Here is a 26,805-nt window from a genome sequence, read left to right as displayed (position 1 = left end):
GATGGCTCTTTAGCTCAGCTTTTTGAGGGACTCTGAGCTGTAATAAGAACTGCAAGTAGAAGAAAATGTCTCCAGTAGAGAATTGAGCAGTTTGTATCACTCTCTGATGGGCTGACAGTTTTATAGATATTACCTGCCTGCAATAAAACCTAGTTTGAAGAAAGACTATTTCCCCTGGCTGTACTGTAAATATTGCCTTTCTAGCATAGACAGTGGGAAGGAAACTCTTTTTTTCTTCTTCTCTTCTCTTCTCTTCTCTTCTCTTCTCTTCTCTTCTCTTCTCTTCTCTTCTCTTCTCTTCTCTTCTCTTCTCTTCTCTTCTCTTTCTCTTCTCTTCTCTTCTCTTCTCTCTCTTCTCTTCTCTTCTCTCTCTTCTCTCTCTTCTCTTCTCTTCTTCTCTTCTCTTCTCTTCTCTTCTCTTCTCTTCTCTTCTCTCTCTCCTCTCCTCTCCTCTCCTCTCCTCTCCTCTCCTCTCCTCTCCTCTCCTCTCCTCTCCTCTCCTCTCCTCTCCTCTCCTCTCCTCTCCTCTCCTCTCCTCTCCTCTCCTCTCCTCTCCTCTCCTCTCCTCTCCTTATCCCAAAAGATTAGAACAGGTTTTGGATGTCAGATTCTGACGTGGGGAGGAAGTAGCATTTGTAAAGGACACGCTAGGACAAGGCTTTTAAGGGAAGTAGCAGGTCATCCTTATAAGCTTCTCTTCTTCCAAAGGAAAAGGAAGATGTTTTTCAGACCAAACAAGAAAAAGTCCTTTCTCTCTGCACCTAACAATCTCGTTTCAGGACATCATCAGAGATGTATCTAGAGCATGGGACTTCTTACAGGCAGGCTTCTTTTATTCACTTCAGAATGAGTCATATGTTTTTGTGACTGAAGCAGCTGGTTTGAAGATGAAAATTATAAATAATGTACCACCCTTAATACAATCCTGTTCCTGAAAGATTGAGTTCAGGGTACTGGCAACATCCTTTGCTGAAAGTCAGTTTTCAGAAAATAAAAGAAAATCCTAGGGATGCTGGTAAAGAATATGGGTTGACATAAGCATATTCTTACAAGAGAACATAATTTATCCTGTGTTTATGGGTGCTGTGCCTGGGAAACAAATATCATGAAGGCTCAATCAGACTGGAAAGAAAATAATTTGCATAACTGCGATAATATATAATAACTACTGTTTAAAAGCATGGCCTTCCAAAAAATCCTGTCAGTAACAAAATGACATTGCTAATTTCTTCCTTTACTGCTGAGGAGTGAAAACCTTGAGCATGGGCTGGAGTTGCATGCCCCTGCTCTGCCTGTGCTTTAGCAAATGATTTGGCTGAATCCTTGCTGCTGTTCAATGCAGGATGTGAGAAATGAGCAGGATGGAGAGACACACTTTATGGGAAAGCTCAGTGTAACAGCATGCCAAAACCAGTCCCATAGGAGCTTAGTGACTACACTGTGATGTGAAATAGCAGCGAAAATGAACTCTCAGATGACTGTGGAGGCCACGTGAGGAAGAACAGCCCAAGGAAAGATCCTACAATGGTCCTTTCCTGGTATCTGATCATGGATTCTTGGTTGTCCTGAACACACTGAAAGGGAAAGGAGCTGGAAAGGGAAGTGTCTTGCTCAGCCTTTCATGCTAAGTTCAGTGGAAATTCAGATCTCTTGATGTTTCAAATAATATTTTTTTTCCTTAATTCTTCAAGAATATAGCATACATTCCACCTAAGGATATGCTTCAAACTCACCAGTGTGTTCAAGAGAACAGCAAGTCCTTCTAAGTGTTTAGCATAACTCTTGTATTAATGTAATTTGATGTAACTGTGATATGAACACCACATTTCCAAAATGATCCTTAGAATCCATAAAATGGACATCTACTAGAAGAAGAATCGCTAGAAAAGGTTTAAGGATGGAGAAGCTAAAGCAGTCAAACTGCAGGCTGTCTGTCAAATTCTAGGAAATTAATTTCAGAATGCCCCAAAAGATGCAACTTTTATTTGCAGATAAAGAGTTCCTGCAAAGACACTGTATCTTAATAAACCTGTTCTTGTGTAAAAGTATGAGATAAGTTTAAACTAGAAAGATCTAAATTATAAATAGTGACAACGTGTTTCTCCTTGTGTTTTGGGCATGTTTGACCTTTTTAGTTGGGTTTAATATGCTATGTAGTCTCATCTGTTTCTATGAATATTTTTTAGCTTCATTAAGCCTAGAGAAAGCTAAATTTGTGACTTTGGCTTGAGTAAAATTAGTTTTATAAGCAAAGTGTTTCAGATATCAGACATAAGTATTTAAATTCCAAATCCATTTGTGGCTTACTTTTAATGCATTACAGTGATTTTTGTATACAAATACTACACCTGAGAACACAGGCTAGGTTAGAGGGGTTTATCTTTGAAATAGAACATAGATAACATAGAATATTTTTCCAAGCTTGATGAAGCTTGATTATTAATTGTGCCTATTTTGCCCAGAGTGAAGATCAAACAGGAAAACTCAGTTATTTGCAGTACTTTATAAATGTTAGAATAAATATTTCCTTTAGGACCTTGCAACAAGTAGTTACTTAAATGATCCTAAGAAAGGATAGTTAAACTAGGGAAATTTCCTAAATTAATTATTTATGTCAGTAAAATATATACATAAAATAATGGATGTTATTGGAATGTATTCCAGCCTATTACCTCTACGTGAAAAGCCACAAAACAACCAAGCATTTTTTTTTCCCATCTGTGTATAATATATTTTAAACCTTAGGATGCTTTCAAATTCCTGGGAATTTCACAGTGGCTTCAGCATACGTACAAATCCTGAACATTGTCTTGAGGCTTTGCTGAGATGGTTGTGGTGTTTCTTTGCAGTATTCCTGATGTGGAAAACATGGAGGACACACCGGCACAGTTATTGGACTATCCTGGTTTGCATGTGGTGTCCATATGGGATGAGCCCTTTTGTTTCACCTCAGCTTTACTGAAATACAGGTGACCAGAGGGTGCACCATGCCAGGGGTGGCCTTTGTGTTTTAACCAGCTGCATTATTAGATCCAGTGAGAAACTGGGGCTGGTTTCGGGTGAATTTTAAATATGGCATTAACGAGAACGTAGCAGGAGGCAAGTTGAACCTGGGCAGCGAAGGTCAAGGCGATGCTGGAAGGCGTAAGCAGAGACTGAGAGTCTCTGGGCGCTCAGTGAGTCCCTCAGTGTTGGTGGAGATGATGTGCTGGTTTGTTTGGCCAGCGGGCCGTTGATGGGAATGGGCTGGGCTGCAGACACAGGACGTGAGAGCAGGAGGAGGATTTGGCGTCAGTGAGCGGCTACCAGGCCGTGGGCAGCAGGCACTGCCTGGAATACTCACTCATGGAGGGGCCAGGAATAGCCCTCCCTGCCAGCAGATAGGCTTAAGTGTTTTTGTCTTTGGGAACCCAGGGGGATGGGGGAGATGGCTGTGGAATTTGCAAGGATTGCAGAAGTTTGGCACCATTTTCAGGTTGATGTTATGTTCATAACATTCTGTTCCAGGAGTCTGCCTAGGGCTGATGACTGCATTACCTCATGGCAACGCCCTGGTGCTCTGCCCCTAAGGGCTCGGGTTACTCAGTGAACTTCACTGTGCCGCCAGATAAAACTGCCCCATTATTATGACACGCTGCTCAAACTCTTCTGGTGACATTAAGACCAGCACAGTTCAGAAATTCAGGGGCCTGGATTCAGTGAAAGCAAGCCATGGAGCTTGGTTAATATTTTTAGACTGATATGGGATACTGTGAGCAGCTTTGGCTGCCTGAGCACAAGGTACTGAAAGTAAGACAAATGAGAAGAGGCTGCAAAAATAAATAAAGTAATGGAAAGATGCAAGAGGAAAGCACAGAGGAGTTTAGTTTGTTAATTCTAGCAAAGAAGGGCTTTGATTTCTGTGCATAAATTACAGAATTACAGAATTTTTTAGGTTGGAAGAGACCTTCAAGATCATCGAGACCAGCCCATCTCTAATACCTCAACTAGACCATGACACCAAGTGCCACATCCAGTCTTTTTTTAAACACTTCTAGGGATGGTGACTCCACCACCTCCCCAGGCAAGCCATTCCAGTATGCCTCCAGGCAATAAGGATCTGGGGGACCAAGAGGAAGAAGATTATTTGAACCTCTAGTTTAATAAAACCTTTAGAAACAGCAGCAAAAGTCCAACCATCTAACGCACTTTGTGATTTCCTGCATGATTGCAGGAAATTAGAACAAGGTTTTTAAGCATTATATCACTGAGACTTGGGGAACCGCTTGCTGACCAAATGAGTTTTAAGATGGAGTCAGCTGCATTTTTGAATGAGGTAGGAGAAGGATCTTGGTGGCCGGAGTTCCTTCATGGTGTCCCTCCCTGGCTGCCCTCTCAGTCTGCGTTGCTGTAAGAGCACAGTGAAGCTGAGGCTCTAGCAGGAACCTGAGGTGATTTTGGAAGGCTCTTGCAGTAAGACAGTAGAGCAGGGACAGTTATTTTGGAGACATTACTTCACTGTAAACGGATCTGATGTATTTCCATTTACTAAGTCATCTATCACAGCTGTCTGTCAGAGTCTTCTTTGGGCAGCCAGTAAAACCTTGCCATTTCATAATTAATGGACAAGCAACAACACTCATTTCCCATCTTTCTGGTGCTGCAGAGCAACTGCCAATGGCCCCAGTGTTTTACTTCAGTCCATCCTCTGCTAGGGTAATTTCTGCTTTCTCAGTGGCTTGGGGTGAGAGGGGAGAACGCCACAGTCACCCTTCTGAAATTTGTCCTTCCATGTCTGTGAGCTCTGTCATTCAATTATTGGTTTCTGTTGCTAACTGTGAAATTTAAGCAAATTTTGACAAGAATAAGAGTCCGAAAAATCATATCAGTAGTTGTAAAAGATAAGGTGCATAGCATCTGCAGCTTTCTGTGCATAAAATTGTGGAAAATATCCATTCCTGCTGCTCAACAGAGTTTCCCAAACAGTGGTTTGGTTTGTGTGTTTTTAGTTTCAGAAGCAATGTTTAAGTAGATAATTGTAGTTGCTGTTAGAGCATTTTGATCACAGTACTAGTTTGCCTTTTAATACAGTTTTGAAACAAAAGCTAAAATTTTAACTTGTATCTCAGTGACAAAGATGGTCTCCCTGAAGCAGTACTTCAGGTTAATACAAGATAATTTAAAAGCAGCTTGCCTAGTTCATAGCAAAATCACATTATGAATTAGTGAAGAGTGAGAAAGTGTTGATATTTGCCATCAGTTCCTTCTTATAACCTTATAACTTATGTCCTAATGAAAGGAAATATGTCCTAATGAAAGGAAATATTGGCATTGGTCTAATGATAAATAAAATCATGATGATGTTCTTTTGAAGTCTATTCCAGCTTTACATTTGTTAATGAAAGCAGTTTAATTCAAAAGCATCACCCTTAATTGTCTCAGTTAATCTATGAGCATTCTTTTGAACAATTAAGTCGTCCATAGAACATGATAATCTGTAGGTTTTGCTCCCTTATTCTCTTTCCTTTTTCCCCCCACTGTGATCATCATGCATGTTTCCCTTCTGGGACCTTTGGGTCCTGCCAGGACAGTAGTTTGCTTGTGATTCATATGTGAACTTCAGAAAATATGGACACTCGGTGATGATTTCAGGGATATGATGTTACTCCCCATCCTTTTAGGCTTTTTAAATTTTTATCATCACTTTCTCTGGCATAATATTAAAGAGCATTGCAAATAACATTTTTTTGGAGTGATTACTCTTGCACAAGACTGTCTGGCATATTGCAGGCATTTCCAGATGTTCTGATGTACAAGTACTGTTGCTCATCTTAGTAAATTTATTTAATGAAGGACCAGAACAGCTTAAAAATAAACAATCACCACATAATAGGTAAATGCAAAGAAAGATTGTCTTTACTTACAAAGTCTGTCTATGGAAAACTAGAGCAGAAATTTGACAGAATAACTGACATATCAGTTCTGTTACAGAGAGAAATTATAACTCTCAAAATATTGATTTTTTTTTTGGTTGCTGTTAAAATACAACAGATTTAATCTAAAATCTCAGTCTTCTGAGAACATCTATCAATAGAAGAGGTCTATCTAACTTGTGGCCATTCAGGCAATAGCAATGGTTATTTTTCATGTCAGTCTCCCTCAAAGGAGGTCTACAGCTCACTTGGAACATGGGGACACAGAATATAATACTCCAGGTGAAATTTTATAATAACTAATAAATAATAAGAATGCATAGCATGTAGGCAATGCTTTGTTCAGGTATCCGTAGGGGTTTTTTTCCATCTCTATGTGAGAACATTAACTCTCATTTTATTAATCAATTCATTTTATTAAGCTAATTAAAATAACCTTATTTCTGCCAACAGTCTTATAGACACTACAAGTACATATTCCTTTTGTGCTGGAGACAATACTGAAAAAAACAGAATTTCATCCCCTAAGCTCAAACCTGTAAATGCAGGATTGCTTGCTAAGCAGCAGTGCTTTTTGATGCTCTATGTTCTGTTATCTTAAGAAAAATCAACACAAAAGAATGAAATCACAATTATGTTTACAAAAAATACCTGCCCACTGTTTCAGCAAATATGGACTTAAATTCTGATTTCTGTTTTGAAGCTGTCCCAGTGTGCTCTGGGCTTGAGGGCGCATTGGTAAGTGCTCATGTACTCTAAGTAGCTGCTCAAGATGTTGTCAGGAATTGGTGACAGCTCCTGCTTGAACTAAATCCATACAGCCATGATGTAAAACATACATGACCTGGTGTTTGTGACTCCTGGGGGTTTGGTGCTGCTGAGTCCCTCACCTTCATGGATGTCTCTGACATAGGGAATTTTTGTCTCTGTGAGCAGCATTTGAGACCTGCAAGTGCTGGTGGCAGTATCTGATATTCGTGGCAAGTCTCATTGGGCCACTTGCAGTCCAAGACTTCTGATGCTAGTGCATCCTTCCTTCAGCACCACTGCTCTGTCACTGTTCTCTCCTTTGGAGCAACAAGGGCTCCTTCAGTCAATCCTGCCAGCTAAAACTCCCATTTTTCGGTAGCAGTGTTCATAGGTTTGAGAATACTTCTCTATCACGGTTTTTGGTGTGGTATCAGTGCATTCCCTGTAAGATAATACATAAGATTGTGGGCCAGAGGAACCCCCTGTTCTTTCCCCAGGAGCACGTTGCGGAACAGGTCCTAAAATCCAAGAACACACACATTTATCCATAATGGGACAGAATTTATCTGGACAGAGCTTGTAAAATTGGAGAAAAACAGCTCAGTAACCAACCTTCTCATAAGGGAAGTCATTATGAAAGTGCTGTTTACCAACATGATGTTATACTGGAAGGTGCTTAATAGTTTCCAAAACTAATTTTTTAGATAACTTGTACAGAAAATGGTGTTGGACTCCTTTCCTGTAGTTACGCATTTCACTATCTTTGTTGTACTTATCTCTAATGACACCCCAACAGAGGAGTACTCTGGAGAAAGAGTTGAAAGAGCAAAATGAAGTCATTCTGTGCAAGGAGCGAACTCCTGCCAAGTGAAAAAACGCCAATTTGAGAGGAAGAGCAAACCGATCTAAAAGTGTAGCAAGGCTGATTCCTGGCAGTAAAGACAGGCTGAAAAGGACTTGAAAGGAAAGGAGTAGCTGTTTGTGTTTGTAAAATAAGATCAAGGTCTTTGTAGCAGTACTTAGAGTTACTGTGAGTGGGGGGGGGAAGGATTTGCTGTAGTCAGAGGAAAGATTATTGCTGTCATTGAGAGGGGGCTGAGAAGTTGATGCTCAGGTGCATAAAACTCAGACTTTGACTTCAGGGTAATTGGGACCAAATATCAAATTTGAAGATGTTGTTTGGATGTGTATCTGAGTGTCAGAAGCATTTGTTGAAAGACACAAATGATGACAGAAAAGTGGGAGAGTTTGGGGTTTGCCAAGTGGAACAGACTTCCATCGTGTATTTCTCAGCTTTAGATGGTCAAAGGACTGCAAAAACTTGTGGAAATGGGCAATTTACTCATGTGGCTCTAAATCATGAAAATGTCTCAGACTTTAGCATGACTGGTTTAAATTCCAGTTTCAGGCTGGAGATTCGGTGATTGTTATTTTCTATTAATTCATTTCTAGCATACAAGGTGGGAGCAAAACCAGTGCTGTGTGATTTATTAATAAGATTAATAATAACCAGCAGGGCTTTTTAAACAAACAGGAGCTAATCTGGCAGTGCTGAACTTCACTGCTGAAACCTGACTACTCCAAAAACAGCTTTATGTCTCCAAGAAGCTGATTCTCAGCTAAGTTCAGCCTGTTTCCATTAGCTGCTCTGCTGATGTGTTTTTACATGCTGTGGTAATTCAGTCTGCCCTGGGCCCTTCTGTCCTGTTTATCATCTTCAAATCTATATCAGGACTATTCAGGTTACATCAGCTCTAAGTAGAACCTAACTTTTACTATTACCTGTACTATCTGCTGAGAACTTCTCTATGATTAAGAGAGATTTTGATTACCTGAGGTGCCCAATTTGAAGGCAGTTGGAGTTTTTTAGCAAGGTTGTGAATGGCTTTCATTAGATGTGGCTTTTTGGTAATTGCTGATGGCTCTTTGCTTGTCTGTAGCAAAGCTACTACAGGTGGTAAAAACACCATGATATTACCTTGCTGTGCATTTGGGCTGGTGAACACAAACCACTTCTGTCTTAGAGCCTCATCTATTAAAGGACAACATTGTTTATGCATCCAAAAATTTTTCAAAACATGAACTGTGAAATGTTAGCGGTAATATTTTGGCACAGTCTTTGCAGGGTTACACCCAACTTGAGGTTCTCTATCAGTCTCTGCATCACTGAAAGCCTTGCAGAGTAACCAGTAAGAAAACCACCAATATTTCCTTTCCAACAAGGCCACAGCAGCTGAGAAAAGCAGGGTGGCCTGAAGGATTGGTAAATACTGAATACTGGTGAGCTAATTCTGCTTGCAGACAGATGAGGAAGGATGAGGCAGATGAGGAAGGATGAGACAGATGAGGAAGGATGAATAAATTTGATGCAATCAGAGTTATTTACAAGGTTTATATTTAATGTCCAGTTCTTTTAGGTAGAAGAGAAAATGAAGAAGCGATGGTTTTGTTGCAGAGTTTTTCAGCCCATCTCCTTCCCATAAGCTCTTGAGCATGGGAGTTGCTAGAACATCTCTGCAGAAACCGTCTGGTTCTGGTGCAAGGAAGCTTTGTCCTCCCCTGCTTATCACTGGGGCTCCTGTAGTCCCTTCAGTGTTTTAATATTGTTTTCTCATATTATTTTTGCTTCTTCCATTTCAGTCAGTCATGCAGTGGCACCAGAGAACTCTGCATTTTCCTCTCTAGACATGAGGGAGTCCCATTCCTTTGCCTGCTTTATGTGAAGAGCTGGTACACTCCAGTTTTTCCTGTGGTATTTGGGAACTCATTCCTCTCCCAGATTTGTAAACCTCATTTTTTACATTTACAGCAGGAGATTCCAGAGACAATGCAGCTAAAATCCTGCGAGGGAACCTTGATGCTGTTTGGAACTGGGCTTTTTTATGTGCCACTGTTTTTATCAGGGATAGTGGTATATGGAGAATACTCATGGGATCCTTTACTTCAGGGATGCCGGCGGGCTTTGCCTCTGAAGCTGGTGTTGCCAAATTAGATACATTCATTTTTTGAAGCTTTTACATACAACTTTGTGTTTGCCAGTTGTTCTGCTACAGTTTTGCATAGCAAGAGGTTGGCCTTGCGTGAATTATGGGCTGTGCAGTGCAGATCTCTTAACACCTCTCAGGTGTTCTCTATGAGTGGAGTCCTTGAGACACTTGTTGTGATCAAGCTAGAGGGCAGGACTTGATTTGTGTGACTGCCATGCAGGAAGCTGTTACAAGGCGTGAAGGGGAGCTTGTCTCAGTCCTTAGTAAGACTGAATAGTTATTAATAAGGAAGCCAGCTGCTTCTTGCTGCCTTGCAAGACTATTTAAGCTGCCCAGAACCACAGGAGATGTGGAGTGCTTACACACAATGAAAAATAACAGATTCTCTTTTCCTTGCACAGCTTTACTTCAGAACACTTCTTAGCCTTTACTCTGTATTCTGAACAGTCTCTTGGCTTGGTGATGCTTGTGATGCCCCCATTATTTAGCTATTCGTAAATTATCATTTTAATCTATGTTAGCGCTGAAGAGCACCTTTTTATCCATATGCCTTTATCTGTAAGCAAGTCTCTTTTGCTTTCCTTTCTAACCCTAAACTTACCAAAGCAGAATAATCTGGCACCAGTTGTGCACTGAAGATGTGAACGTTGAACCCAGTGATCTGAGAGGTGATTGGAGTTGTGTTGTATGTTCAGACATGCAAATGTGCTTACAGAAATCTGCAGCCAGATAGGGATCACATTTAACCTTATTCAGAGGGCCTGGCTGGATGCACTGCTTGGATGTTGAGACTATTAGTGCAGTGCTGCTGGAGGTGTGATGCCTAAGGCCCTATTTAGCTCTGGCCATCAGCTGGCACTCTGGTGTTTCCTTGCTGTCCCAGCTCACACCCGGAGCCCTGTGCCTCTTAGTCTGCCCATGGTTACAAGGGGCAAATGAAGTCACTCAGTAAGAGTTCTTGTAGTCCCTGTTGAGCAGCAGCTCTGCATGAATGGGGAACTTCTGCATGTGCGAGAGCTGAAAATGTCTCTGATTTCCCCTCAAGAAACTGAGCTGCACTTAAGCCATTCAGACTCTCCAGTGTTAATGGAATTTGGTGAAAGTGCTTTAGGTTTCCAGACTTTGTTGTGGTGCTGAGTGATGACAATGAGATCCATTTGGCTTTGGGATGAATCAAAGCTCTCTTCTGGAGCAGAGGCCAAAGCCCACGAGGCCAGAGAACCCTTATCTCCCTGCAGGATTCTCCACAGAAACAAAGCACTGCCCAGCAGCCCTCACCCATCCATGCATTTGTACATCCCGTGTCCTGACAGAGGTAACTGGAAATGTGCCAGTGCCTCCCCCGGACAGGGGATCCCACAGCCAGGGCTGCGTCCTGCTCCCACCCACGTGTGATGGCGGGGCAGGCGCTGGGATTCCAGCCTTGTAAAATAATCCATGGATTTCAGCTGTTGCACTGTGCCAAGTTTTATTGGCAGCAGCCTTGGATTTGAGCTGCCAGAACTAGAAACGCCTCTGAAGTCAAAGGGCACCAGAACTCCCCCTCGGAGCTCGGGAGCGGCATCCTGCCTGTAACTGCCCTGCCGATGTGGGCAATGACGGCTGCATTACTCAGCATCCGGCTTGGTTTCGCACCCACTGTCTGGATCTGACTTGGAAGTGGACACTTCCCAGTCAGGCACAGCTGCTCTGGTTTTTGCTGAGCACCCATCTCACCTGATGACATGGCTTCCCTTTAGCCCACAGTGCTGTGCATCCAGCACAGGCTCATTGCTGGACCCATGCAGTAGATTTTTACTTCAGCCAGTATGTGAAGGAAAAAAAACCTCAGTGCATTTCCTCTCTCCAGGGGCTGGCAAGCTGGATCCCTACAGGTGTGAGGGGCATTCCTTACCTGCTTCTGGTTCCTGAATACTTGCCTTGTATGGTGGGTGTGAGATCCAGAAACCTGATGCTGTGATGGGGTTGGCATTAGGGCATTAGTCACCTTGAACAGATGCTGTTTGTGAATTTTCCATCCTTTCTGGCCCCAGTCGGGCCTGGTTTCATCCCTGATCCACGATCTTTTTCCTGCCTTACTCCTCTCCTAGGCCTTAGATTTGGAAGGAATCACATGGGTCTTTGCAAAGGGCTGTATTTAACACGTAGTTAATGTAGTTTCCTTTAGGCTTTACCAAGAAAGGATTCTTTCTGCAAGGAAGAGAGTCTGATTGTGCTCTAGCAAAGGCTGGGGTTTAGCAGGTGTTTTCCTGGAATACAGGCGTGGGTTGAGTGCTCTGGGCACTGCTGCAGCAAGCACGTGGTTGGGATTCAAGGTGTGCCCACCAGGAGGTGACCCTCAGGAGACTTGTGCCCAGCAGCTAGGCTGCCACCAGATGTCACCCCAAAACCACTCCTGTGTACAAATTCTTCACTATGGGGTATAAATCCTCTCTTGCCATCTTCCACTATTGTAGTAAGATAGCTGAGACTGCATTTTCTTCATGCGGGAAAAGCCAATTCTTTATTCACATCACTTGTTTTATACAGTTTTCACAGACCTCGTGTGCAACACCTAGTGGCTGGCGATTTTCTTACCACTTCATTTATTGGTCACCAGGTGATTTGTGTGTACATGCTAAGATTCAGGTTGCTTACATCTTTCCTTTACGGGTTCTCATGGACTAGATCTCATTGTTTACACAGATGCACTTATTTTTCACCCCAAGAACCGGTGGTTGTGTTAAGGAGCCTTTCATATCAAGATTGTTTTCACATGGGAACTTGCAAATTGCTTAACTACACTTTGAAGAGATGACAGGCTGGCTGTTAATTTAATAGAGCAGGCCTGATTTTAGGAGGCCTTTCTTTTAGAATTCCTTCTGCCTGTCACAACCTTCCACGGGGTGTGTTTGATCCTGGTAGTGTAGTTAGTGAAATGTTGCTATGTTTGCACAGAGGTGAGGGCCAGGAACAGAGGCAGGAGCCTGTGGCACAGGACAGTGTTTCAGGGATAAATAGATCAGAAAATGCTGCTCCAGAATATCCAGTAAGCAGTGGGAACAGTAGGCCTGTGTGGAAGGAAGGTAAGCACAGTCCTGAGGTAGCAGTGGAGCATTAACTATCTGTTCATTAATTGCTCTCCCTAAGATGTCCCTCTATTTTTTAAGTATTATTTTTCTGGTGGTGTGGTGTCTTTTAATAAGAACTTAACATTCTCACATATTAATCTTGGGATGTTGTTATTAGAGAGTTAGTTGTTTGTGATAGGAGGGCATTTGCAAAGACTTTTGTGACAAATTATGTGGTGACTGTATCAGCCTTTTATGGGATGGTAGTGAACCTTCAACAGTGCAAATATTGCTGCAGACTAATAGAGAGGCTTGGACAAAGTGACTGTACAGCCCTGAGACACTGAAAATTGCATCTTGAGCTGGCTCCTGGAAAGCCTGGATGAGAAGGCAATCTTGGAGCCATGGCTGTGATTAAGTGGCTTCCATCTGGTAAGTGGCTATTACTTCTTTTAGGGCTAGATTGGCCTTTAAAGGCTGTCAACACTGTTGGGGGTTTTTCCCCTTCTCACAAAATATGGCAGAGTGGAAAATTTTTGTGTTCTGGGAGTGGAATTAGATTCCCTTAAGGACATCACTTGCAGTCTGATTCTTATCCTTAAAAGACACTGAGACACAAAAGACACTACACCACCTATACCTATTTTAACTTGCTGTCATTTCTCCTTCCCTCGTGTCTTTTTCATGAGATTTGTCTTATTTGAGCTGCTTTTATTTTTCAAGTTTCTGAGAAGCAAACCTGTTCAGTTTGAAGTCTGTAACTCAGGTAAATTTGTATAAAGTGCAAAGTAATTTTCAGTCATCCTTGTTTTGCAGGACTACTTCACTTGGTGCACTGGAAAGGGAAGAAAAAACAAGGGGACAACAAGTGGGGATGTCTAAAGTTAATAATACACAAGAATAGAGACAAAATTCTACTGGGAAACAATTTGTCCCTGTGGCTAAAAATCTACTTTAAAGCTGGTGATAATCTCTTACTACCCCAGAGTGCCAGGAAGAGGGAAAAAAAGCTGGAGCTGCTCCCTGGTATGCTGGGCATGGTACCTTCTGCATTGACCCCTGGCACTAAGGGCGAGAGCTTTAGAAACGGAAAAGAATTTTTTCAAAGAGAAAACTCCCAGCAGTCACAAAGGTGATAGGAACCTTTATTTTGATTATTTTCATTGTACTGACACTGTCATTTTATGCAAACTTAACTGTAAAACACTCTTGAGATACTGCATAGAAAATACACATAGGAAAAACAACTTATATACACATCCATAAAAATAGAATACATCTTGGCAAAATTACTTGTGTACAGTGTATTGACATTATTGAACCAAACTTACATCACCTTTGGAGAAAAACGTTCCATGTGCGTAAAACCCCAGACCATTTACTGAGCTGGGAATATGGCAGTGGATATGGGTTTGGGCTAAATAAATGGCTATACCAGAATGGCAGAGTAAAAACAAGTTATAAAATACGCGACCTATAAAGTAGAAGAAGCCATTTTGGCTTTTTCTTCCAAAAAATAGCAACATCTCTACACTTGCATAGAAACCAAAGGTACCGGTTCCAGATTCTCCTGTAGATTCGTTAACTGCAAACAAACTTTAATGTTATTTGTTTCAGCATTTGCAACCCTTGGGTACGGTGGCACGTGGTGGGTTCAAGCACACAACGTAGTATAGCACAGCCCTAATTCTATTGGGTAATTGATAAGGAAAAAAATCTAACAGATATAAAATTTAAAACACTTAAGCAACCTTTAAAATACATAGACCACTTGAAATTACGGGTTTATTTTCTTCAGTTACTTTCAGCGGAGGCTGCTCCTTGCTTACTGCTTTGACTACATGAATTTCTCTGCTGGTTTTCGGAACATACTGTGGAAAATGACCATTCCAGTGTAATAAATAAAGCAAGTGGTAACAGGTCCTCAAAGCCATGGATCTTCCTCTTGAATTGGAACAATGGAACTGGAGAGGCAGCCTCAGGGAAGGAGGGGAGGAGAGAAGAGCATAGCACCCTTTGAAGTGCGGTGGTTCCCTGTATGGGGTGGGCAGCGGGGTCAGGCTGAAGCAGCAGCGGCCCCTGGCCCCGGGGAACGAGGTTCAGCTGCAGGGTCTCAGTAGGGGAAGGCGGACACGGCGATGTAGACAATGAAGGTGGTGCGGTACTCGACGCTGCCGTCGGCGCTGTAGGACAGGGCCCGCACGCCCATGCGGTACGTCCGGGGCTCCCGCAGCGCCTGCGTGGTGAACACCACCCCTTTCCAGTTCTCATCCCGCAGGGCAAACGGCACCGAGGGGTCCTCGTCCGCCATCAGGAAGGTGGTCCTGGGGTGCACGACTTGGTCGTGAGTGTAGGCCACCAGCCGGATCAGATCCTGCCCCGCAGCGATGCCAGAGGGCAGCGACAGCAGCTTGTACTCCAGGGCATAGGTGCTCAGGTCACACTCCAGGTCATTAGCCGGGCAGCTTTTGAGACAGAACCTAGGAAGAAACAGAAGAACTTAGCCCAGGGAAAAGGCACAGTATCTGAACTACTGGGATAGGTCTTCCCGTTTACCCTGTTGCAGATTAAAACTACTCTAGAAGTGCTTATGCATTCTTCATTGTTCCTTTAGAGCTGCAGCCCAGTTTAATGTCCCTTTTTGCCTTAACAGGATCATTTCAAAAAGATGTTGGCTACACTGATGTCATTGGTGTCCATAGGGTAAGTTTTAGTGACTGTGCTCTTCAACATTAGAATGGGAAGACCTAGTTTAAAATGTCCTGGGCAGCATTTGAGGTATGTGTCTGTTAGGTCATAAAATAAAGAATTTGGAATGAAGGGCAGAATATTTTTTTTTATTAATCAAAAGTTAAAATATGAAATCTTTGCTAGTGCATTTTGCCAGTGCTAATGCAGGTCAAAGGACATGACTTCATGTCAACATAGACATCATTGCAGTTGAGTTTGATCCCAAAAGATGGTTTCCGACTATGAAATAAGCTATTTTTCTTTGAGGATATTGAAAGATGAGAAGAAATCAATATGGGTTTTTTTTCCCCAGAACAAGGAAGTAACAAAGGAACTTAGTAACTTAGTAACAGGAACTTAGTATTATTTTCACGACTAAAAGAATATACCTGATGCTTTGAAGATGATGGCAAGCAAGGCCATTAGAGAGATCCAGATTAGATGTTAGGAAGGAATTTTTCTCTGGGAGTTGAGGCAGTGGCACAGGGTCCCCAGAGAAGCTGTGGCTGCCCCCATCCCTGGAAGTGTCCAAGGCTAGGCTGGACAGGGCTTGGAGCACCCTGGGCTAGTGGAAGGTGTCCGTGCCCATGGCAGGGGGTGGCACTGGATGTTATGTTAAGGTCCCTTCCAATCCAAACCATCCCAGGACTCTCTTGACTCTATGATCTCCAATGTCAATGCCTTACCTTTAGCTACTGTGAGCTCTACTGGTGTCAAGCAAACTTACATTTTCCTCTTTAACAAGCACAGGTTAAGGAGCTGAGCTTGGGGCAGGTGAGAAGGGGCTGAGAATACAACATACCCAGAATGTGGCTCTCGCTGGTAGTTGGGTGGACAAGGAGTGTCTATGCACTGGTAGCTTCCTCTCATGTTGAAACACATCTGATTTGATCCACAGTTTATATTCTCTTCAAGACACTCATCAATATCTGGATGGAAAAACATGCAAGGGATCAACTGCTGGTAGAAGAACTAAAGGGTGAAAACCAAAGTGGGTAAAGGCTGAGCAGAGCCCAGAATGTGCCTCTGTTTGACCGTAGAGCTTGGAGCTCAATGTGTAATGTGAGGTCACAGGGAACTGCAGAGAATTCGAAGTTGCAATTGTCTGGTTTGCTGATGTTTTATGAAACAATAAAGCGTGGAACGTAAAAATTTCTGCAACTTGAAATTTTGAATGGTGATTCTCACATAGCCAATTCAGAGAGGTGGCTTAGCCATGTGCTGGGCCTGGTTTGTGTCTGGTTTCTGTGCAGCCCTCCCCCTGAGCACTGCAGAGATGGCTCTCCATACCTTGGCAGGTTTTGCCGTTGGGCATGAGGCGGTATCCTGCAGGACAGACACACTGGAAGCTGCCCATGCTGTTCCTGCACTCGTGCTGACACGTGTCTCCGCTCTCACACTCATCAATGTCTGTGGAGAGAAGCACCAACACCTCAGCATTCCCTGAGCCTGCCGTGAACACAGGTACTTGTCCCCTGTTTATGTACTGCCAGTGCCAGACAGAGCTGGGGGGAGTTGTCTGGATCTTTTTTTCTGATGGGGTTGAACATCTAAGACTAGAGTGCCCTCTCCCCTCACCTGTGCCATTCTTTGTAACTCTGCAGGCACTAAAGTCATCTTTGAGGGGCTCCTCCCCTCGGTGAAAAGCAGCTGTGACAGACCCCAGCTGAGGAGACCAGTCCCCAGACAGAGCTCTGGGACAGTGGGGATGTGCCACCTGTGTGCACTGCCAGCGCCATTCAAACACAGTCCTGCTCCCAAAGCAATTCGAGCTGCCTGATAATCAATCAGGTGTTTAGCAGCATGCTTAGAGAACACCCACCCACTTTATCTTAACAGAGGAAGCCTTGTCACTGGGGGAATCTTCCTTACAGTCACTCTCTCCTCAGGCAAAGCTGTTTCCCTTTTAAACTGACCTTGCCCATGCCAGAGGGATGAATTAAGCTCAGTAGCTGGGAAGACTGTCACTAAATGCTTTTCTTTCCTTTCTTATTTTTTTAAATCTCCCTCTTAAATACAGAAGCACCAGTACCAGACCACATTATGTAAAGTTTTCAAGGCACATTAGCATGATTTAGACACAGATAATTTATAATTATACTGGCTTTTGAAATATCTGCCTCATTCAGGACAGCAGCAAAGTAATCTCATGCAGGAGTTCAGACTTGCATGGTTAAATCAGTGGAAGGAAGGTCTTTGCTTCCCCTCTGTCTCACTGACAGGGGTTGCATTAGATCAAAATGCAAACAGAGAAGAGAAACAGATGTGACTACAATCCTCTGCACTGTTAGCAAATCCTGATGGTTGCCTCCTGAAATGATTTTATTCAACAAAACTATAATTTAGGGGTATTTTTTTGTATTAAACAATAATTTTAAAATTTAGATATTTATTCAATGAAATGAAAATTTAATGGAATATTAGTATTATTAATATTCATGGCATATTAACTAATTCCACCTGGAAGCTGGGATGAAGATCCAAATTTGAAACAAACCCTTCCTTCCCTCAGAGTTGTATTCCTGAGTCTCTCAAACCCCTATACCATAACATTCCACATGGATATGACTGAAACCTTTCTGTAGCTCAAGCACAAGGCTTGATGTCTTCTCTGTGCTCACTGAATTACATTGCAACTCCATTTCTTACATAAAATAATAATAATTTAAAAGCTTCTGTGCCTGTGTGACAGTGACTGACAGTCCTGTGGCAGTGCTGGCACTGGCCCCAGTGTGATCAATTCTAAAATGCTTATTCCAAACCTTTCTAATAAGATTACTGCTGCCAATGGGAGTCTGACAGGAGCACTGTGACTAGACTGGGCCTACTGGTGGTTTTTGGGGTGTGAGAAGATTGACCAAGGCGAGCTACCATGATCAGGAGAAAGAGAACAACACAGGGAAATACTTTGCAAACAGGTAATAAGCAGCAAAATTAAAGCAAGAGGTTATAAGGAGATTGAGAACATATTTGCTATAATGTGAGCCAAGACAGCAGAGACCAGAACATGCAGAACCCTCTGAATATTGACCAGGGTAATAGAAAACACAACCCCAGCACCACAAACCCTCAGCCCCTGGTATATATCACACAGTAACCTAAGAATAAGGCCCAAAACAGTTGCATAGATAGGACTGACATTTACCTACACATCTGGCATTTCTTGCCTCATAGCCTTCAGGACAAGTTTCTCTAAGGTTCCTTCTAGTCCTGGAGAAAGGTATTCTGCTGTTCCTATACTCTGAGAAGGAGCTGTAGAGATTTGAGGAGTGCCTGTAATAGTGCTGCAGTTGCTGGTTGTCTCTCCCAGGGGAGAACTGAGCATAGTTATAGCTACTGTAATAGGCACCGGAATTTGGCACCCTCTCCAATCCGGCGCAAGATTTCCCATCACCCAGTAACTGCTGCCCAGGTAGACAGAAACACTTGAAGCTGCCAGGGGTGTTGGTGCAGTGAAATGCACAGGGTTTAGGCACTTGTTCACATTCATTAATGTCTGCTCATGTGACATGATCCAGAGCCCCAAACCATGTGGAAAGGAGAGAAAACAAACAAACAACAACAACACATAACTATACATATATATACAAACAGATACTTATCTCAGTCTCAGGAACAAGCTGAAGACATAAAAGCAAGATTTGGAGGCACTAAAACATGGACAACACTAGGCCAAGCAGGCAGGATCCACTGTCCTGGACTGTAAGAGACCTTCATTCTCCCACAGGCTGATGTGACTCTGCTCACCAGGACAGGAGCCCTACTGAAGCCTCGTTTCAGCCTCAGCTGCTAAACACTCTCTTACTAATTGGGATTTTTTTTCTTTAAGACATGAGTGGAAGAAGCTGCTGGGAAAGAAGGGCCCTTCTTTAAAAGATTATACTTAACACAGAGCATTCCAGAGAAGTACCCTGCTAGACATTCCTTATACCCCGCACTAAGGGAAGCACAACAGGCTCTGATGTGGTTACTGTGCCTCATGTTCGGGGAATCATAGAATCATGGAATGCTTTGGGTTGGAAGGACCTTACAGCTCAGCCAGTGCCACCCCCTGCCATAGGCAGGGATGCCTTCCACTATCCCCAGCTGCTTGAATTCCAGCTGAACCTGGCCTTGGAGACTTCCATGGATGGGGAGAACACATTTCAAGGCTGCAAGGGCAAGAGGTCAGGTATGTTCTAACTTTTGGTGCTGTTATTGGTCATTCCAGTTTTGACAGGTTGGAGACCGAAGAGTACATATTAATTCACTTTCAGACAATTAAAAATAGAATTATTTTTGCTTTCCTAACCAATGTCTTTTTCTTTTGAGTTGTTTAAATTGCAGTCCAAAGTTATTTGAGCCACCCCAGCAGTAAGTATCCGTCCTTAAATCAAAACCGAGTGCTGAGCATACATAGTATAGGAAAGGCCTTAAGGGTACAACATGCTGAGTGTTCTTCCCTCCAAGTAACTACAAGTGCTCTTGGGACTGCAGGACCTTCCTCCACAGTCTCTCTGACACTACCAGAAAGAAATTCTCTATAGTTTTTATCAACTTACTTCTGGCTCATCTGAAACTTTGACCACATAGTGTATTTCTTTTCAAACTTCGTATTTATTCAGAAAAAGGTAAAAGCCTGTTAATTCCAAACAACTCTGCAATGACCAGAAATAAAAACCTGCTTTTAACATATATCACAACATATCTATAATTTACATATATTATAAACATACTCCTAGTAGAAATTAAAGATGATCTTAATAGCGACTCAATGATAGTTGAATTATTTCATAGTAGCGTGTATTCTTGAAATTGCTGTTGTGAAAATGCCATTAAACCAGCATTGTTACAGTTCCATTTGGATTCCCTATGAACAGAGGCTTTTGAGCACAGCTTGTAACTCCCCAAGCCACGAATTCATGAGAATAATATTTAAAAATCAATACTGTGAGAAATATAGTAGAACATTAGGCTGCATTTTTATGAAGTGGTTAATATTGGATACATTTAATGTTTTAAACAATTTAGGGGAATATTAATAATTAAATGTTTTAAGAGTTGGAAATCCAGAAGTAGTAATTGCAGAGTGTTAAAATATTTTCCAGCTGGTATTTGGCAAACACACACTGAAATTTCACATATTTGTGGAATTATCTGTAGAGTAGAATTTTCAGGTGTTACAAACAAGAATTGCACTTTAAGTGTGACAACTAATCTGAATTTTAAGAGTACTAATCTCGGTACGTGCTTAAGATGAAAAATTTATTATTCATATACATGTAAAAGAAAACAAATTCATTATTTCCTTAGCACTCAAGTGCTGACTTTTACATTCTGTACCTGCCTAAAATAAATTAACACTGTTGTCTTTACAAAAACCAATGTCCTTGGAACAAGTTATGCATAAGCAGTAGAAGATTATCATAGAAATTATGAAAGACAACAGGTGAAAATTTGGGCAATTTCTTTTGCAAGAGCAGCCTGTGCAATACAAGCAGAATTGACTGCAGAGAGTCACCAGCCTTGGTTCCAGGGCTTGCCCCTGTGAGAAGAGGCTACTGAGGCGTGAGGACCCTAATATTTACATGAACAAGGTAAAATTACTTTGCAATTGAAATAGCTACATTTTCAGTCTTTCTCTAATTTGAAAAACAGTACCTGATTTTATATTCTAGATAGCCTTGCATGGGTAACCTGCATTATAGCAGCTTTTAGCAAAGCCCTTCCACCTATGTGGAGAGGAGAGACAACACCACAGCTCCCAGAAGTGCTGTAATTCAGGTAAATTGGGCAGAGCTCTGTGGGGATCACAAAGGAGTATCTTATCCCCGTCCAACAAACAAAAAGGGGAATTGCGGCACAAAGGGCTTTACGCAGGGTAAAAATGGCACAGGCAGGAACAAAATTCACTTCTGTTTCAGTCTGGGCCCTACCTACTTCTCAACTCCTCCCTGTGCTCACTGTCAACAATGACAATAAAAACTGGATTTTATTAACAAAACTAATACTGTGCATGAATCTATATTTTAAATATATTTTTAGGAATGTAAAAATTCCTTAAAATACTTTAGGAGGGAGTTTTCAGTGGCCCTTGGTCAGAAAGCAGCTTTAAGGCTGCTGGTGTTTTGTGAAAACCTACAGTCCTAGACTTTACCTGGCTTTTTCCTGTTAGAAGTTTAAAGGGCTTAAATATAAGTTAAGAGTCTGGGATTCGTTTTATTTCAGTACAGATGCAGATGGCAAAAGTGCTACCTTAGTCTAAAGCCAAACACTTCTTAGCGCAATTTTATGTCCTTAAAAAAATCCCAAACTTTCCTGGCTTTGGACAGCCCAAAATCTTAGGGTGTTAAAATCACTTAGGAAAAGCTAATCTTGCAGAAGTCATCAGGGAGGAATACTTTTCTGACATGATGCTTAACAGCAACCAAAACCAACCTCATTTAGTGTCACATACCCACATTCAGAAATCCTCCTTATCAGGGTAGGTCAGCTCTTACATTTTAAATATTTGACATAAATGCAGTAAAGGCGATTCTAAATGATCCTTCTGTCTTCCTGAAGTCTCTTAAATGCCAGGGGAAGTGCTCATCCACTTGCCCTGGCCCCACACATTAAACTCTCTTGCTCCCTACATCAGAGCTTGGGAGCCTCCCGTGACATGGGAAAAAACCCTGTGTGGCTTTATGCCAAGATGGCACAGGGAGTGACTGCATGGCTGGCATTCCTGTGAGCGCTAGGGATCCTATTCCTTCCCTGCTGGGAGCCACCCATGCCAGGAGCTGAGCACTGAGGGAGAAATGCAGATCAGGTCCCTGTGCTCTGCCTGCTGGGGAACACCCCTGGCAGTCCTGATGGGGGCACAGGTGTATTTGGGATTGTTTAGGAGCCAAACTTCTGGGTCTATTGGGCCTCTTGCAGCTCCTTGGGGTGTGCTCCCTAGGGGAACCCATATGACTCCCTGTGGGACTGCCTTCAGGGGTGAGCCAGGGCAGGCCAGGGCACAGCCAGGCACATCAACAAACCCCACCTGATTTTATAACTGAAGCCTCCTGTGGAGTGGTCACTTGCCACATCCATCAACCACTGCTGCGAGACCCTTTGTTTCTGAAGCACAGCCCCAAACCAATCTCTGTTTGGAACCACTTAGGTCTGACTGTTTGTTCAGAACGGAACACTTTGTTTCAGATGGGCAATTTGGAAATGCAGAGCAAACTTGTCTCTATAGCATGGTCTTCCACAGGGGTAGCACCGCTGGTGTGTTGCAGCAGAAAGGCAGGCAGAAGCAGAGCAGAGGTGTGAGAGGACCGAGTGGCAGCTTACCCACGCAGGGCCTGGCCGTGCCCTGTGCGCGGAATCCTCGCGGGCACACGCAGCGGTAGCTGCCACGGGTGTTCTCACACAGCTGGTTGTAGCGGCACTGGTGCGACCCCGACCGGCACTCGTCAACATCTGCAGCACACAGCAAGGGAACAGTCACAGCTCTGCAACATCCCTCCTGGGGAGAGGAAGCTGCAGCTGCTCCGTCCCTGGACGTGTCCAAGGACAGGCTGGATGGGGCTTGGAGCAACCTGCGATAGTGGATGGTGTAGAAGGGGTAGAAACAGGTGATTTTTAAGGTCCCTTCCAGCCCAAATCATCCCATGATTTCAGTAGAACAAAAGCTTTGGTACCACCTACACCAGCTGTGCTTAAAACCCCTGATAAGCAGCAGGGACCTGTGATCTTGACTGAGAGCTCCTAAGCCAAGCTCTTAAGAAATCACGTACACAAAGAGCAAAACGTTTCAGTCAATGAATGGCTGAGAGAAATCAAGGTGTCAACACTGAAAAGAAACCAAGGGAAGTCTTACTGTTCTTGCTTAAGAACAGTGGAAAACTAGAGGGGTAGCAAGGATACATCTGCTTTTTAATACCAACTACAAAAAAAGTTAAATACAGATGTTCCATAAGCAAAATCAGTTGGTGCTTTAGTATGTACCAATATTAGTAACTGGAGATGGATGATCTTCAGGATTATTTTAATAAACAAACATCATCACTGTCCCTGTGTTTCCCATAACCACACAGTGCATTAATGCTTCTACTCACCAATGCAAGTGCCGTTCTCTGCTTTGGTCATTCCACTGGGACACAGATCAATGCACTTATAGCCACCACGGGTGTTCCTGCAGAGCTGATCAGGCCTGCACACGTTCTGCCTGCACTCATTGACATCTTATTCAAACAAATGTGAAAAAAAAAAAAAAAAAAGAAAAAAAAGCAGGATTGGACTCAAATTATGTAATGAAATTACCCTGTGTCCACACATTGAATCATTTCATGCACATGGATCAGTCAGCCCAATTCTTGCTTCCTCTGGTTTTCAGTACTGCTTGACAGATTCCAAAGTGTACATCAAGTGTGTCATCCATAGCAGCATTTTCTTTCATAAGAAAATAGAGCAACAAGTAAATGTTGAACTCCGTTGAAAAGAGGGAATAGACATTCAGAACTTCATCCCTACCTACACATTTTCTGCCCTTCAGCTGGAATCCTGGGTCACAGCCACAGTGGAAACTTCCTATGGTATTGAAGCAACGCTGATGGCAGGAGTTGGACTCTTGACACTCGTTAACATCTGTGGGACAACACAAATCCTTGACACTAGGGCTGAGAGCTGGCCCATGGGCATTACCAGAGCAGGGTTTGGTGGACTTCTGCTCAGGAGCATCTGCTGCTCTCCCATCTTTGTACAAGAAAATGCACACGGGACACAAACCCAAGAATGCTAAGTTCTTCCCTGATGGGATTTTAAATTTATTTATACAGACAGAAGAATCAAAAGATTGAGAAACAAAACCAACCTATAGAAAAACCAAACCCCCAAAAATCTTAAGAATGAAAATTTATAGACAGGTACTCAGCGACGCCTCTCTAAAGTGAGTTTCAGCTACATGAGAGCAGCATTTTCAGCTGCACGAGGCGCAGCCATGCATACCTTGGCAGCTGAAGCCATCGGGCGTCCTGCGGAAGCCGCTGCCGCAGCGGAGCACGCAGCGGAAGGAGCCAGGCAGGTTCTCGCAGTCCTGCCCCGCGTGGCAGCTGTGTCCCCCCAGCACGCACTCATCGATGTCTGCAATGAAACGAGCTGCAAACCCCGCACAGCCAGCACGGGGACACGCTAACCACCGCCTTCAGCATCAACAACCAGAAACACGCGACTGCAAATACATTCAGCTATGAAATAATTAGAATACCATCAATAAACTGTGTTCTTATAATGAGAAAACGGCCTGGATAAAACCTCTCCTTAGCAATATAAGTGCCTCTTAAGCCGTTTTAAGACCTTAAGTTATCTAAGAGGTATTTGTATCCAAGCTGTCCCCAGCAGCACCTTTCTTACCCTGACACGTTCTGCCATCAGCAGAGATGGTGAGGCCTTTGGGACAGGAGCAGTAGTAGGATCCCACAGCATTGTGACAGGTGTGGGAACAAGGATTTCCCACAGCACATTCATCTTCATCTGGAACAATGTTTGAAAAACCAGTGAGACTTCCCAAGAAACTACTCCAATCTGATCCTTCCTTAGAGGGGTGCGCCCACAGAGCAAAACCAGATCCAGCAATTCCCTTCATTTGCAGCCTTTCAAGAGGTAATGAAATAAGTCCGCATAATCATCTCAGATGTTTTCTCCCTAAAACCACCCCAACTCCAGAGAGACAGCCCATGTGCTTCTCTCCACCTCCATTCCCCAAGCAGGAACACACGTGCTCTTGTCTGAGGTGCCAACACTCATCCTTTCCTCCACACAGGTCACCTAAGTCCTCCCTTATTCTGCAGAGCCTGAGGCTGTGTCCTCCAGGTGTACCTGAGGTACTGATTTAAAAGCTGTCTGGGCACTACTCATATTGTAGGCAAGGACAGAAGTAACGTCCTCAAGTGCCCTTGGATCCACACCCTTTTAGCAAGGATAACTCACACTTTTTGAAGGGCATACTTTGAACTCTAAAAATGGGGATGTGAGTTCCGGTGGTTTAATAATGTGTCCAGATCTGGAGCCCTCAGCACAAGGTGGACATGGACCTCTGTTCACCTTGGAAACTTTAAAGCCCCTTCCAGAGCATAAAGGGGGTCCAGAAGAGCTGGAGAAGGACTTGGGATAAGTGCCTGGAGGGACGGGATACAGGAAATGGCTTCCCACTGTCAGAGGGCAGGGATGGATGGGATACGGGGAAAGAAATGTTCCCTGTGAAGGTGGTGAGACTGTGGCTCAGGGTGCCCAGAGAAGCTGTGGCTGCCTCTGAATCCCTGGAGGTGTCCAAGGCCAGGTTGGACAGGGCTTGGAGCAGCCTGGGCTAGTGGAAGGTGTCCCTGCCCATGGCAAGAGTGGAAGTAGGGGATCTTTAAGGCCCCTTCCCACCCAAAGCACTCCGGGACTCCATGGTTACACCCACCTGTGTCAGTCATTACCTGAGCAATAAGGCCCAGATGAGTCCAAAGCAAACCCCGCAGGGCACTGGTTGCTCCGATCCCCTGTATGATAAAGGAAGCATGTGTCACTTGTGGATAAAAATATGGCCATTACTTTAACAGTAAGAATTGCAGCCCATCAATTTTACAATATTTATTGTATCTCAACACCAAAACAGAAACTTTTAAATCCAGCATTTAGTGGTTTTTCTACTTTGGCACTAAAAGTCAGGATTGCATGGCTTGTGCTGGCTTGAATAACACTGAACAGGTGTGGGGGGGGTCCCCTCAGAGTGAGCTGCAAGTTCCATCCCAGCCTAACGCATCCTGGAAAGTTTCTTAGTGAAAGAATAAAGACCATTCAGTTTTACTTCACAAAAAAGGAGGACAATAGACCCAAACCAAGCAAATCACCATATCACAAATCTGAGGAGGTCACTGTAGAAGAACACAAGCATGCACTACAAACTGCAATGGAAAACTCTGGGAGAGACTCCTCAAAGGACACAGGACTTTGGCTGCTTGAAAACTGAAATTTAAAAGCTAAATTTAAAAAATCCCAAACATCATCATCTTAATTTTTGGAGGAAATAAATGCAAGTTCAGTAGAGGCTTAGCCAGATCTAATTACAGACATATCCTGAGTCTATGGATATGCCTGTAATCAGGCCCTAGTCCTTAGTCTGGCAAGAGGGAAAAAACTTATTTTACTTAATTTAGAATGTTGTTACTGAAAAGTAAGACTGAGACAGGCAACCCCTCTGTTTCAATTTACTTCCAAAACAGAGTAATTTCCCTACTATGTAAAAAAAAAAAAGCCCAAATAGTGTTTAAAAAAAAAAAAAAAAGTAACAGGCCAGTTTGCTCATTAATTAGAACTCCTCAAAGGAAAATCTGCTCACACAAGTCCATGCTCATCCCCTTTGGTCACTCAGGTTCACAAAAG

At 43.1% G+C, this 26,805-nt stretch overlaps 1 protein-coding gene and 1 long non-coding RNA gene across 2 annotated transcripts in view; one reads left to right on the top strand and one right to left on the bottom strand.

Moving 5' to 3' along the window:
* Nucleotides 1-12,509: 12,509 nt before the first annotated feature.
* LOC120756393 (uncharacterized) lies at nt 12,510-13,864 on the top strand. Its single transcript, XR_005702138.1, has 3 exons — nt 12,510-12,714; nt 12,998-13,131; nt 13,516-13,864. It is a non-coding gene; the product is annotated as an uncharacterized LOC120756393 (long non-coding RNA).
* HMCN1 (hemicentin 1) overlaps nt 13,827-26,805 on the bottom strand; it is a 166,877-nt gene continuing 153,898 nt past the window's right edge. The window contains exons 98-107 of the mRNA XM_040072701.1: nt 25,860-25,922; nt 24,793-24,912; nt 24,388-24,522; nt 23,914-24,027; nt 23,499-23,624; nt 22,732-22,860; nt 18,575-18,925; nt 16,720-16,839; nt 16,232-16,358; nt 13,827-15,179 (exon numbers count right to left, since the gene is read on the bottom strand). Of these exons, the coding sequence (XP_039928635.1) occupies nt 14,813-15,179; nt 16,232-16,358; nt 16,720-16,839; nt 18,575-18,925; nt 22,732-22,860; nt 23,499-23,624; nt 23,914-24,027; nt 24,388-24,522; nt 24,793-24,912; nt 25,860-25,922 (1,652 nt within the window). The 3' untranslated portion in view covers nt 13,827-14,812. The remainder of the gene's footprint in view (nt 15,180-16,231; nt 16,359-16,719; nt 16,840-18,574; nt 18,926-22,731; nt 22,861-23,498; nt 23,625-23,913; nt 24,028-24,387; nt 24,523-24,792; nt 24,913-25,859; nt 25,923-26,805) is intronic.

This window comes from Hirundo rustica, chromosome 9 (genome assembly GCF_015227805.2).
Source record: "Hirundo rustica isolate bHirRus1 chromosome 9, bHirRus1.pri.v3, whole genome shotgun sequence".
NCBI classification, from domain to species: Eukaryota; Metazoa; Chordata; class Aves; order Passeriformes; family Hirundinidae; genus Hirundo; species Hirundo rustica.
Note: the sequence above shows the minus strand (reverse complement) of the source record. Positions and strands in the feature narration are given on the sequence as shown.